The 15,764-nt window shown below is 38.3% G+C and overlaps 1 protein-coding gene across 1 annotated transcript in view; it reads right to left on the reverse strand.

Moving 5' to 3' along the window:
* The window catches only part of pamr1b (peptidase domain containing associated with muscle regeneration 1b), a 53,240-nt gene that overhangs the window by 27,543 nt on the left and 9,933 nt on the right, over nucleotides 1–15,764 (reverse strand). The window contains exons 2-4 of the mRNA XM_062991337.1: nucleotides 6,294–6,470; nucleotides 1,367–1,492; nucleotides 779–893 (exon numbers count right to left, since the gene is read on the reverse strand). Coding sequence (XP_062847407.1) covers nucleotides 779–893; nucleotides 1,367–1,492; nucleotides 6,294–6,470 — 418 coding nt within the window. The remainder of the gene's footprint in view (nucleotides 1–778; nucleotides 894–1,366; nucleotides 1,493–6,293; nucleotides 6,471–15,764) is intronic.

Raw genomic sequence — 15,764 nt, forward strand, 5'->3', positions numbered from 1 at the left:
TTCAATCCTTAATGGAACAGCACACGGATATAAATTTAGTCTCAATTTAAAAAAGAGAAGTTCAGGTAAGAAGCGGTTATGATTTTATGCTGCTGTGTGGTTGATCTGGGTCGCAACTGCTGTTTACCGTGTGCTTTCATTTCGCAATGATAGCAAAGCATTATCAAATATTGAACTTTTTGGGATTTGTTTATGCTCATTTATTTGAAGTAAATGAACAGCATAAATGTGATTGTGAGATTCTGCTGTTTTTTTTTATATAAATATTGCCAATGTTAATACTTTGGTGACGTTTTACTGCACCACTCAATGCAGAAGGATATGACATGATATGATATGTTAACATGGCTCAAAGCCAAACTACATCAGCTGCTGTCAAATTACACTCAAGCATCAATTACAGGCACAATATCTCTCTCTCTCTCTCTCTCTCTCTCTCTCTCTCTCTCTCTCTCTCTCTCTCTCTCTCTCTCACACACACACACACACACACACACACACACACACACTGTAAAGCCTTTTTGTCGCTGTGACATAGTGGGTTTTGACATTTGTGGTGAAAGTTTATCAATTTCATCGTTTGGGATGAATTGCAGTTGATTGCAAGCCAGGCCCCTTCGTAACATCAGTACCTGACTTCAGAATTGCTTTTTTGACCGAATGGGCACAAATTCCCACACAAACACTCCAAAATGTAATGATAAGACCACAATAGAGACCTGTGTTGTATCGGCATAAATAAAGGATGTTAAAAGATAGCTCAGGGTGAAATGCTTACCTGAGTTCTATGGTGAAAGGGCTGTCCACCTGCAGGGTCCACTCACAGCGGGCATTAATAGGGTAACTCTCCAAAACTATGTGACCTTGTCTCTTTCGCATCACTGCACCACATTCTGAAATGTGGAAAGTATGCATTTATTTAATATATCAATTTATATACAGTACATTATTACGTACTCACTCACTCACTTTCTTAACTGCTTATCCAATCAGAGTCGTGCTTGGGGGGGGGGGGGGGGGGGTGGAGCCTATCCCAGCTTTTCAATGGACGCAAGGCACATAGTATCGCAGGGCAGACAACATACACACACCCATTCACCTGTAGGGCAATTCAGTGCCTCCAATTAACCTGACTGCATGTTTGACATGGGGAGAACATGCAAACTCCACACAGAAAGGACCGCCTGGGGATCGAACCAAGGACGTTCTTGCTGTGAGGCGACCGTGCTACCCACCCAGTACATTATTATTTTAATTTAATTATTTAATGATTAACCAAAAAGTAAGTTGGATATTTAAACAGAACTGAATTTGTTAGTTTGTACAGTGCAGAAAAAAAGTTACAAGTAATATAAGAAGGACTTACTCAGACAGTCACCACCAGACCACCCAGGACGACATTCAGCGCAATACTGTCCCTTCAGAAAGAAGTCGTCCCTCGGTCCCCATGTCCCATTGTTACACTTCTTGCAGTTTTCAAATATGCTGCATCCTTTAGCAAGAAAAAACATAAAGACCCAAAATTAAGACTTTGTTTTTGAACACTCTACTATGCACTATGCCTTACAGCATTCCCCTTTAGCCCAAAAGCATGGAGGCTGCTTAAGACATCAAATTCTAACTAGAACGGTGGAAAACTTTCTGAATTAGGTATGCTCACAGAACCCTGGAGATCTGTGCATATAAAAACTAAAGTAGGTTCTGAATATTTAAAAGCTGTGCACAGCTAGCAGATACTACAATACATCATTGTGCAATCCGGGTTTTGACCTCATGAACAGATTTTTTGAAAATACTTTCCCTGAATATTTTTTCAGTAAAACAGTTGCCTAGGTATAAATCTGACTACAAACATCTGGTGTTTGTGAACACACATGCACACACACACACACACACACACACACACACACACACACACACACACACACATCAATAAAGAATAAAAATGAGCATGTCATTTACTTAAGTCTGCTTATTCTGTAACACCCTAGCTAAGCTAAAAAGCAAAAAACAACAGAAAGTCAGAGGAAATCCCATAAAAATACAGTCACATGGGAGTTCCCGCTGAGGCAACACAACCTATTTTGCGTCAACTAATGACCTAAGTATTTTCTTTTCTGCCAAACCCACTGTGACAAGCTGTTTCAATTGAGGTTTATTTGCCAAATCAAATATTTAGGGAAACAGAGCAGACATTGTCGGGTGGTGCAATGAAATTCAGATCCACAGGGATGCACATTGTATGAGGTTTCATAGGGTATAATAATACTAAGAGTTTTAAACATGGCACTGGGATAAAACTGATATATTGATCCTGCAGGCAGAAATAGAAATTGGTGACTGTTTACATCCAGTCATTTACCTGGATGGACTGTATCCTTATATCACTTACATCACTTACATCACATTTTGTCACATTTTTAACCTCTATAAAACATTGCTGATCTTAAAACCTACTTCTACAACCCCAAATCAGAAAAAGTTGGGGCAGTATGGAAAATGCTAATAAAATAAAAACACGATGTTCCTTACATTGACTTTTATTTCATTACAGACAGTTTGAACCTGAGATATTTCATGTTTTGTCTGCTCAACTTCATTTCATTTGTTAATATATCTCCATTCCTGCATTTCAGGCCTGCAACACATTCCGAAAAAAGTTGGGACAGGGGCAATTTAGGGCTAGTAATGAGGTGAAAAAACTAAATAATGATGTGATTCCAAACAGGTGATGTCAACAGGTGATTGTAATCATGGTTTGGTACAAAAGCAGCATACAGGAAAGGCTGAGTCTTTGATAAGCTAAAGATGTTCAGAGGATCTCCAGTTTGTCAACAAATGCGTGAGAAAATGATGTAGAAACAATGTACCTAAAAGAAAGATTGGATGGGATTTGCATATTTCTCCCTCTACAGTGCATAATATCATCAAATGATTCAAGGAATGGGGAGGAATTTTAGTGCGTAAAGGCCAAGGGAGCAAGCTTAAGCTGAACTTCAATCTCTCAGACAGCACTGCATCAAGAACCACCACTCAACAATAGCTGATATAACCACATGGGTGAGGGATTACTTTGGCAAACCTTTGTCAAGCACTACAATACAGAGTTACATGCACAAATGCCACTAAAATCTTAAAAAGAAGCCTTATGTTAACCATGTCCAGAAGTGGAGTCGACTTCTCTGGGCTCGGAGGCATCTAGGATGGACCATCATCACACAGTAGAAACGTGTATTGTGGTCAGATAAATCAGCATTCCAGGTCTTTTTTTTGAAAAAAATGGACACTGTGTGCTCAAGATCAAAGACAATTATCAGCATCAGACGATTACCATCCAGACTGTTATCAGCAACAAGCCCAAAAGCCCTTGGCAAAGGTCATTTACACTTCTGTGATGGCAGCATTAATGCAGAAAAGTACATTGAGATCTTAGAGCAACATATGCTGCCTTCAAGATGTCATCTTTTCCGGGGAAGACAATGCAAAACCACATGCTGCACACATTATAAAGGCATGGCTGTGGAAGAAGAGGGTACGGGTACTGGACTGGCCTGCCTGCAGTCCTGAATACATTTTCATTTACATTTTCAGCATTTAGCAGACGCTTTTATCCAAAGCGACTTACACAATGAGCAATTGAGGGTTAAGGGCCTTGCTCAGGGACCCAACAGTGGCAACTTGGTGGTGGTGGGGCTTGAACCGACAACCTTCTGTTTACTAGTCCAGTACCTTAACCACTGAGCTATCACTGGCCCTAGAATAGAGAATGTGTGGAGAATTTTGAAACAAAAAATGTGACAACGACGACCCCGTACTGTTGCATGTCTTAAGACGTGTTTGCAGGAAGAATGGGACAAAATAAAAGCTGAAACATTAAATCATTTGGTATCATCGGTGCCAAAACCTCTTTTAAGTGTGGTGAAAAGAAATGGCAAAATTACAAAGTGGTAAATGCTTTACTGTTCCAACTTTTTTTGGAATGTGTTGCAGGCCTGAAATGCAGGAATGGATGTTTATTAATAAATGAAATGAAGTTGAGCAGATAAAACATGAAATATCTCAGGTTCATCCTGTCTGCAATCAAATTAAAGTCAAAGTAAATGTAAGAAACTCTGTTTGTTTTTGTTTTTTTATTATTATTTGCATTTACCATGCTGTCCTTTTTCTGATTTGGGGTTGTAGTCTGTATGACCTAAAGTTGGGTTACAACATGATTAAACCACTGATATTGATTAAATCGTGCTACTGCATAAGATCAATCATACAACCATAAGATCACTTAATAACAAAGGACTTCATGGCCAGACCCCAAAATGCACACCACTCTTGACCAAGTCAAGTCAGATTTATTTATATAGCGCTTTTTACAATGGACTCAAAGCAGCTTCACAGAATCCAGAACTGACAGACCAAAAACCCCTGTTGAGCAAGCAGAGGGTGACAGTAGCAAGGAAAAACTCCCTTAAAGTTACAGGTAGAAACCTTGAGAGGAACCAGACTCAGTAGGGACCCATCCTTCTTAACCAGAAAGCAAAGGAAGGCTAGACTGGAATATGCCAGAAGGAATTTGGATAGGTCTGCAGAGTTCTGGGATACAGTTCTAAAAAGTGACTTTCTACGTCCCTGCTGTAAACAACATATCAAAATATCAAAATATAAGTGATTCTGCATGTGTTTAATTGATTTATTTTAGCCAAAAGCATACAGCTGAAATCAAATGTTTCAATGTTTCATGTTTGGATGACATACACAGTCTAGTCACATTATTATAACTACTAGCTAATATCCAGATTAATCAGCGTGTGCAGCACGGACAGCAGCTAGACGGGCTGGGAGTGACTCAGTAAGGTCCTGGTAGGTTGTCTCAGGTATCTGGAGCCATGCTGACTGCAGTGCATCCCACAGCTGCTGGAGGGTGCCTGGGGGGAGAATCCATAGAACGAACATGACAATCGAGGTGGTCCCACAGATGCTCAATTGAGTTCAAGTCTGGGGAATTAGGGGGCCAGGGTAGTACTTAAAAGTTTTGGTCATGCTCTTCTAACCAATGTCAGACCTTTCTAGCTGTGTGACATGTCGCATTGTCTTGCTGGAAGATCCCACCTATCACAGGGAAGACAATTTTAGCCATGGTACTTTTACCCATGACAAAAATGAGGGCTATATGTGCAGACAGCCTATCTTACATCTTATATACCCACCAAGCCAGCTCATAAAACATGACTTCCTTCATGAGCTACACGCTGTCGCTGTCTACAGTAGAAAGTGATCATAATAATGTGACTCGACTGTGTATTATGTATTATGTGTATTATGGTATTATGTTACTTTATTATTATTATTAATATTTATAATTATTATTATTTGATGGAGTGTATTTATTATATTATATGTTATTTAACATATGAAGTATAATTTTATAATATGTTCTATTTAACATGGTGGCATGACTTCCTAAATTACTGCTAGTGATAATGATTGACTAAATGGGACTAGATTAACTGTACCCAGGCAATGCTACAACAATGTACACATCTCAAGAAAATGGAACACAGGTTTTCACAAGTCAGGAATGTAACCTGTGTACAAGTTTTCCTGTAGGTTAGGAATACATGGAACATATGCCTGTTTGCCAGCATCAGAGAGAAAACTCACTGTCACAACTGTCACCTTAAAAAAAGAAGAAAAAAGAAAAGTTTGATGGAATGGTGATTTATGATCCAAGAACCACAAAAATTACAAGATGCTGGAACTCATGTCAACATCCACAGTTAAGTCTTACATTGTCATTAGCCTAGAGACTGCTTTACAAGAAAGAAGCACCAAAATTGTAACCTATAAAAGCTTTACTGAAATTCATTTACTCCACTACATATAATATACAAAATAGCACTTAAGCACTTTTTTGTTGTTGCTGTATGCAATACATAAATCAATTAAAGTATCTATCTATCTATCTATCTATCTATCTATCTATCTATCTATCTATCTATCTATCTATCTATCTATCCATCCATCCATCCATCCATCCATCCATCCATCCATCCATCCATCCATCCATCCATCCATCCATCCATCCATCCATCCATCCATCCATCCATCCATCCACATACACCATGGCATAGTGTAATGGAGGGGGATTTGATTCTTACATGCATTCTGGAGGAAGGATTGCATTTACCTTTTATATAAAATAATGCTTAACCAGGTGTAAACAAATTCATGTTACATACAAACAAATGTATTATTATTAAAAAAGTGTATACAAGGTATAAGGTATAAGTCACGTTTACCTGGATGGATGATGCAGGGGTCACATTCATGGCGAGCATTCCTGCAGCATGGAACAGCATAACCCACCGGTGTGCCCTGAAGAGGACATTTACATCGGATCACATCATACTCGCAGCATCCTCGACACATCACGTTCCACTCAGGCCCAGGGCAATAGTTATACAGGTATCTGTAGTCTGAGCAAGAAAATGGAATGGAATTATTCATTCATTCCTATTTAAATATGTACATTATTTTAAAATATCTTTTTTTATGTGCAAACATTTTCATTTTGGGCATTTAGCAGATGCTCTTATCCAGAGCAACTTACAAAAGTGCTTCCATAGTGAACATTACCTTACTCTAGTTTAAGAAGACAACAGTCCAAGATTATAAATCTGCTGAAAACCCTGTTAGAACCAAAGTTTTGTTTTGTTTGTTTTGTTAATTGCAAGAAATAAATATGACCATTAGTAAGTCCCCCATAGGGATCAATAAAGGAATCTTATGTAAGCTTAAGTGTTTAGTAAAGATGTGGGTTTTTAATCGTCTTTTGAAGACAGCGAGAGACACAGATGTTTGGACAGACAAGGGAAGCTCGTTTCACCACTTGGGTGCAAGTACAGAGAAAAGCCTTGATGCTTGTCTTCCTCGAGTCCTAGGTGAAGGATCAAGTCGAGCAAGACTAGTGGCTCAGAAGCCACAGAGCGAAGTTAGCTTGGGGCTGGTCAATTTTTGGCTTTGTAGGTGAGCATCAGTTTTACTGCTTCTTGATGCTTACCTACAAAGCTAAAAATGGACCAGCCCTAAGCTACCTTTGAGGTATATTAAAATAAGAGCAAATATTTCTTTGAATTTGAAAAAAGAAAAACACATTTAATCATTACATAAGGTTTGATGCTACCATGTATTTAGAGACTGCACAGCAGTTTTTGGTGATCCACAGCTCCAAGGACTCAGAATGATCATTATATAAATGCCACTGTAAAACTACACAGTGTACATAATTTAAAAACTCCTAGATTGGATGATTCCAATGTGTTACTGTGTTTTTACGAGGGATCTTCAAAAAGTTTCCGCACTTTTATATTTTTGTTGGAAATGGTGAGGGCGGGAGGAGTAGTAATTGGTCGTGTCTGAGAGACTGAGAGAGAGCTTATAGTCTAGATTTAGCACTATCTGATTTCCACCTTTTTGAACCGCTCAAAGAAGCTTTAAGGGGAAGAAGATTTTCATGTGATGATGATGTGAAAGCAGTGGTGCACCAGTGGCTATGCGCTCAATCAAAAACATTTTTGCTGATGGCATTAAAAAGTTAGTATGACGCTGGGAAAAATGCATCAGAAGGTGACGATGTAGAGAAGTGATGTCATTTGTTTTTGAAATTCTTAATAAATAGAGTTAAAAAAAATGCGTACAAATACAATTGAAATAATTGGATTGAAGTTTAAACAGCATATTGTTTATTTATTGTCTATATTTTATTTTTGTAGATGTATAATTTATAACAGTAATTTTTTATTACTTGTATTCTTTATTTTCTTTAAATGTTGAAACACTATTTCCAGACACTTTTGTTTCTTTTTGAGTTGCTATTTTTCCCCACATAGAGTCGTGGACTCAGCACAGTATTAGTAGCATTTCTTTTCTGCTAATCTAGTTCAGTTTTGCTTAAATTTGCACTAAACTTTGACTTTGTATAACTGCCAGTCAATATTCTATCCAGCTGTTATCTACACATTAGTGTTTACTGTGAATCGTGTCTCTAGCGTAAGCAAACTGTAAATGTCATAAATTGCAGGAATAATTTACCATAACTGATCATAACTGGTCATTTATGGGTGGGAATGTGAAATGAGGTAAAATCTTAGGAGGATTCTTCTGTTCTGGTCAGTTAAGGACATCCAGTGATGTAGGGTGTTCCTTGACAAGTGGTTGCACATGTTTATGTTTGTGTGTGTGCGTGTGTGTGTTTGGCTCTGCCGGCATATGCTCAGAGCTTTTGGGAAGACCTTTCTCTTTTTCCAGCTTGTCAGGCATGTCAGGCATTTTCCAAATCAAAACAATGCACTACTAAACACTTTTGAGTTGTATATGTTGGGCTGTTTCAAGGAAGGGTCAGATGAGAAAAGCACAGGGCCTGTCTTATGTAATCTGGAGTTTGGATGTCCTCATCTAAGTTGTAAAAAGTCAGCCATGGAATGAGAAAACAGAGAAAAGGAAGCAGCTTCCACTTTGATTTGTTGTGCTGAGGAGTTCTCCTAAGCCCACTCAGCACATATTTCTTCTCCCATAGCAACATCGTCATACCATGTTGTTATTGTTTGTGTGAAGCGAAGTGCACATTTTGCTCATGGCAAACAAAAGAATTATGATTCATCATGGCTTATGTCTGTGGAATGTAGACATTCTGTTAAAGTCGCACTGTCACAGTACTTTCGTGTGTAAGAAGAAACACAAACAGACTATTAAATCTAAACTCTGAAATGAAGACTTAGTCATCACTAAATTGCAAGGTATTCTGTGAAGCCTCCCTGGCACGCATTTCGCCCCTAAGGCGATTTAGAGCCCACACTCTTAAAGAACGTACACAAACAGAGGGTGGAAGTGAGCCCAAATAAAACTAATGCCAGCAAATAAAGACCTAAGGCCTGAAGAAGCATGCAGTCAAGTAATTAACACTGTAAAAGTTCAGTGAGGTACATATCCAGTTTCCAAGTGGATGCAACTTGTGTATTTAATGCCAATTTTCAAAATGCCAATTCAGCAAAATACTATTCAAAATAAGTTTTGGGGCAGGCAGCATAATAGAATCGCAGATGAGGTGGGTGCAGCAAAGGTTTATTTCCCATTACTTGTTACTGTCTGAGTGCAGTTTGGCATGTCTTTATGGGTTTCCTATCCTCAAAAACATTGGAGGATTTGCTTATTCTGTTGTCAAAGGGTGTGAATAAGTTTGAGTAAGTGAGTAAGCATATAATTGCCTGTGATAAATTGGCAGCCTCTCCAGGGTATATTCCCAATTCTCTGGAATGGCTCTCATATCCACCACATCCTTGACCTGAATAGAACAGTTTTAAAAACAAATAAATGAAAATGTCATTGTATTTTAAAATGTTCCATTATGACTTAATATTATTGATTTAACTAAAATAAATTTTAGTCTGCATATCTGCTGCAATCGAGTACACTACAGTTGGGAGCAAGCAGTCGAGTTAATAAGGAAAATAAATAGTTTTTTTTAGCCAAACAAAATGCTGGAAAAGGGACCAAAAAGGGTTTAAGGACAATTAATTGCAGTGCTGGGAGCAAGACAATTTCAGCGACGTAACAGAGGTTTTGCCCGCTATCTCGCCAGCCAACTTGAATATAACATTAGAGAGAGTGTTTTGGACCGCTAAACTTTTGGGTCATATTGATGCAGCATGGGCATCGGTGAACCTCTGTATTCTCATGAACCTTGTGAATGTCTCCTGACAGTTTGCTGATGTAACCTGTTCAGCAAACGGAACTGTGAGTGTTTTTTTTTAGCTCCAAAAGCACCAGTGGAGGCTAGCTCCCTCAAAAACCCCCAGGTTCTTATATTGGTTTGTTCTTGTATGGGCTATTATTTGATAACCTTGATGAGTTACATTTGGGCCTAAACTTGGTACGTATTCCTAAATTTGAGAGAACCTGACTTCCAGCTTTAATTTTGGTGCATTCACTATGGTAATTGTTTTCATCACTTGCAGTAAAACATTAAAACATTCTCTGTTCACATATTTAGTGTGTCTGTGTGGCATTGTAATCTGTAAAAAAAATTTGTTTTAATCTGTATGAACATATAAGCTTGTGGCTTCTTGATTGAACAAGGGACCATCATGAATATACCCTTAGAGATTGAGCCATTCTATTTGCAAATGTGGTTTATTCGTAGATCTCGCCAAAAGATTGTTTTGCATTCTTTAAAGATCTGGCAAATCTGTAAAAAGGCACGTACTGCTTTGCTATCAACCATCCAGGCACCTATACAGACATAACAGGGTTTTCTCATTACTGCATACCTGCACAGAGATGTTAGATGTAACAGGTGACACGAGATGTTAACCCAAGTATGTTCTCTGTGTGCATTGTGTTATGTCCTGAAAAGCACAACACAGAGTTTTTCTCTAAATAGTTTTACCCCCTAGTGAAACCCTTTTTTTTTTTTATTCTCTAGACACATACAGGAAATAGATGCTTCTTTAATGTGGAACATATACATGTACTTAAGTCATGCAGAAAGTTTAGTCCTGGCCTTTATACTATATTAAAGTTTAATAATAGTGCTACAGCATATGACATTCTAAAGGGAAGCGTACTTATGACTTTGTACCAAATGCTTAGGGAAGGCGATTTTTATTATATTTATATTTAGGCGATCCTTAAAATTAGGTTCCTGAATGTAGTTGTTGTCTGTTTGTGGCTTAATGCATTTCTGACTGAACTCTGTTTTAAAGATGAAATCTTACATTATAAACATTTTGCAGATTTTTGGTGAATTTTAATTTTTTGCCGCCTTAGGCTTGAACCTGGGTCTCTATATTTCTATATAGACTAAAATACAACAGTGAATAGTAATAAAATTGGTTGAATCTAAATCTATACAGATACCATGCTTTACACTGTGTTGTATACAGATACCATGCTTTATTCTTCTGTTAACAAGCCGCAAGCTAATGCACACTGTAATGTACATACTGGGTGTGGAAGTCTTTCTAAAGCTCTTAATCCGTAGTTCTGTGTTAAAACATACAGCAACATGGCCTCCTAATTCCTTGTTAGTGATCTGGGGATTGTGCCATTTCTCTGCCAATACAGTCATAGTTGACTATACCTACTGAAATGCAATTCAAATAGAACTTATGAGCCAAAAAAGGAAAGGACAGTGTGTAAATTCAGCACAGAGAAGAGGAGAGGATGTAGGTTTGTTATCATCTTTTTAATAAAGAAACACCATCACCAAGTTGATACTCTTGGGCCCTTGAGCAAGGCCCTTAACCCTTAATTACTCAAATTTCAGATATCAGTGATAATTGTAAGCTGCTTTGGATAAAAGCGTCTGCTAAATATCGTGAATGTAAAATGTAAGAGTAGACAGAATGAATCTAATATTAGGGCAGTTGTAGCCTAGTGGTTAAGGTACTGAATTAGTAATCAAAAGTCAAATCAAAATTAGTCGTTGGTTTAAGCTCCACCACTGCCAGGTTGCCACGGTTGGGCCCTTAAGCAAGGCCCTTAACCCTCAATTGCTTAGACAGTATAAAGCCACAGTACTGTAAGTCACTTTGGATAAAAGCATCTGCTAAATGCCGAAAATGTAAATAAAAAAACACCATCCCTGCTGCACACAATGCACATAATGCTCCACAAGTCTTTTTCTTGTAGGTGCTTGCTGGGCATGTTAATTGCTTTTGTTCCTTGAAGGGCATGTCTTTCTGTACCAAAATAGTTGCCCAAAAGTACGTATTAACTCACTCACTCCACACCTGTTCTCTCCCCTTTCCTCTTTACACACTTTAACAAATATTCATTTATTTATCTAGGTGTGCAAAGCTGGTCGAGATATATCCAAACAAACTGATGGCTGTATTTAATGCAAAAGGTGGCTCTGCAGAGTATGAAATTAGGGGGCTTAATTGTCTTTACTTAAATGTTGTAAAACAAATTGTGTAAATAAATCTGGAAATACATTTTTATGAGTTTTTATTTCTGGCTGTAAGACAAAAAGTAACTATTTCAAAGGGGTATGAAGACTTTCTATTGGTACTGCATCATCTTCTGTGCTTCTAGTTCTTTGAAAATAGGAACACATGTGTTTCTTTTAAAATTCGTTACTGTCCAGCCTGGTTGGCATTGTTATTGCAAAAAGTAAATTTAATGAAAGCAAGCTGCTAGCAATAAAACTAGCAAACATATTTCTAAAGCACCTCCATTAAATCATTCTTTAAAAAAATGCAGTGGAAAGTTGTGTAGCAGCTTTTACATAAACAGCCTACATTAGTGTTATTTAGAGGTCTTTGTGTTGTTACCCAGTGTTTATGAATCATGTTGACATTCAGTTAGCAGTCCAAGCAGATTGCTTTTACAATGTAATTTTAGCTTTATAGTTATAGAGTCTTAGGAAAATGTTATTTGCAGCATAAGACATTAAGAAATACATGTATGCATTCTTGCGTTTAGAACTTTCACTTTCACTTTCCAAGAGAGCTGCCAGTGGTAACTATGCACCTGCAATGTAAGAGGGTTGAACCCAGTCAAAGAAGGCTTAACCATGGCAGAACAATACTGTGGCTGAAAAGTCACTAAAACAAAAGACCGGAAAATAGTAATTGCCAATTGGGAAATAGAGTGTCAGTTACTGCAGAATGTGCTGGTAAAGTTAAGTCGAGATTGGCACTGGGCATGGTAGTGATGGACAAATTTATAAGTATTAGGGAAAAAAAACAAGCGCCATCACAAAACACAAAACAAAACAAGAAAAACAAGCACCATCACAAAGCTACAGTTGATGAATGCTTTGGTTTAGCCAGTAGCCACATATGGGCGTGAAGCCTGGACACTAAAGAAGATGACCAGAACAGAAATATATACAGATCCAGGGTTTATTAGGTCCCAAAAGTTGTTACCTTGGGACTGTGATGAGGAACCCACATGACAAAAGTGTTGTGACAGGTCTTGGGGAAAGACTCAAAAGAACAGCTGTATTGGCAACATCACGACATCTTGCAATAACAGGGACTAGTCTGCTACAAGCGATGTGAGACAGAGGGCATTGGAAAAAGCTGGCTGAACCATCTGTCCAGCCAATAATCGCAAAGCAATTACAGCACTGTAATGTGTCTTGATAAAATTTTAAACAGACAAATAAATAAAAGAAATTAAATCAAGCTGCAGCCAGAAAGAAAAGATAAACACACCATTGGAGCAGAAACACTGCACTTCACATGATCACTAGGATACATGCTAAACAATATAACAGACTCAAGTAGGAACAAATAAACATTTGGATGCAACCCCACCAGCTACTCAATCCACCTTAGAGTTGCAACCTAAACAATTGGCAGAAAACACAAAATAGCTGTCATGCCACGTATGAGCGAACCCAGGCAGCTACGCACAGGTACGTCACCACTGTTTACTGGCTAAAATAAAAAATTAATGTGAAAAGGTCATCAAGAAAAGCCAGGCAAATTGTCAAGTCCAATCTCTAGACAGACATATTAACCAGGCAAACAGAGTACTAACAAACATGACATAAAGTCAGATGACGGTTCATGTACACTTATAAAGCGGCAACACCAGGGGCAGCGAGTAGCACTTGATTACATCAGTAGAATGCTTTAAAGTACAGTTCAAAGAGAACTGCATTTTCCGTCAATCTGCGCCTCAATGCGCTTTATGCACAGACATTTCTATAAGACATTTCCTATAGATAAAGCGATAAAATAAAATACTGTAGTTAAAATACTGGCAATCTGTCATGGAAACATTTTAGTTGCTAATGCATTTTGAAGTAAGTGGCAAGCCTCAACACATTCTTGCTCATAAAGCATTAGACCATTCCTGGATGAACCCCTTTAACTCAAGCATGATTGCATTACCTGCTTTTATGGATTCAGAGGGTTCAAGAAGGTTACAATGTTCTTGCTTTCTGGTTTATGATTAGCTTCTAAGTAGTACTGTGTGTTCACAGTATACAGGGCTCTACAAAAGTATTTGCCCCTTTTAAATTCCTCTACTTTTGCTCATGTTATTTATTTATTATTTATTAACTAAATTTATTTACATTTAAAATTTTCGGCATTTAGTAAATGCTTTTATCCAAAGTGACTTACAGTACTGTGACAGTATACTGTCTAAGCAATTGGGGGTTAAGGGCCTTGCTCAAGGGCCCAACAGTAGCAATCTGGCAGTGGTGGGGCTTGAACCAGTGACCTTTGGATTACTAGTCCAGTACCTTAACCACTAGGCTACAACTGCCCTACTGTTATCAATTGAATTGACAAGTGTAACTGTTGTCAATTCAATTGACAACAGTTACACTTGTCACACCAAAGTTTATTTAAAACCTCTATCTTTAAACTTCTAAATCAACTGACCTACCAAAATTTCACGTGTTCCAAGAACACATCATCTACCCAGGCGAAAACCTAAAGAACTGTAACCCTCACTTGCCTTAGTTAAGCTCAATGTACATGATTCCTTGTTAAGAAACAAACTGGGCAAAAATTGCATCCATGAAAGAGTTGCAAGGTGCAAACCAATGCTGACCAAAATAAACACAAAGGTGTTGTAATTGCCAAAAAAAAAACATTTGGAACATTTGGGAAATTCTGTGGACTGATGAGTCAAAGGTGGAACTTTTCAGAAAGCAAGGGTCTTGATATAGCTAACACAGCATTCCACCATAGGAACATGATACCAACAGTGAAACATGGTGGTGGTAATGTGATGGTCTGGGGCTGCTTTGCTTCTGCAGGATCCGCACAACTTGCCATAGATAGACCAAAAACCATGAATTCTGCTCTCTATCAGAAAATCCTAAAGAAGAATCTGTGCTCAGCGGTATATGACCTAAAGCTCAAGCACACTTGGGTTATGCAGCAAGGCAGCGATCCAAAGCACAGAAGCAAGGTTTTATGTAAATGGCTTAAAAGGAAACAAAGTTAAGGTTCTGGAGTGGCTGAGTCAAATTTCCAAACTGAATCTCACTGAGAAGCTGGAAACCCTCCAATGTAGCCAGATTAAAACTATTCTGCAAAAAAGAGTGGGGAAAAAAGTTATTTTACACTGATGTAAAAGATTCGTCACAAGTTATCACAAATGTTTGATTTGTGACTGCCAAGAATGGCAGAACCAGTCATCACTTCTTGGGCGAGGTTTTAAATAAATAAATATAATCCACAGTAAATGGAATGATCATTTAAAAGCTGCATTTTATGTTTACTCATGTTGATTTTGTCTTATACTAAAATTAGCTGAAAGATCTAAAACATTTAAATGTGACAAATTAACAAATCAGCGCCAGGGTAGCGCAGCAGGATATTCCACTAGGACACCAGCGCCGAGATTCTGAACTCCTCGGTTCAAAACTCGACATTGCCACTGGTCGGCTGGGTGCCATTTAGCGGGCATAGTTGGCAGTGCCTGCAGCAGACATGTTTCTGCTATAGGGCGGGATGACCGGACTATGTGGGTGGGTCTTCAAACGCTGTGTAAGGACCCTAATTAACAGATAGAGATAAATAGTCTGTGCAGAGTGCATAGATGAAAAAGGGTTCCGCTAAGGGCTGTGTGTGTGAGCAGCAATATAACCACCTCGACTGCAACCAGGGATCCCCCAGCAGTGGAAGACAAATTGACCATGCTAAATTGGGAGAAAATGGGAGGAAAAGCATAAATAAAATAGAAGGAAAAAATAGAACAAATCAGGTAAGATTGTTCACAGCTTTGTATAGTTATGTCTT

Source organism: Trichomycterus rosablanca, chromosome 1 (assembly GCF_030014385.1).
Source record: "Trichomycterus rosablanca isolate fTriRos1 chromosome 1, fTriRos1.hap1, whole genome shotgun sequence".
Classification (NCBI taxonomy): Eukaryota; Metazoa; Chordata; class Actinopteri; order Siluriformes; family Trichomycteridae; genus Trichomycterus; species Trichomycterus rosablanca.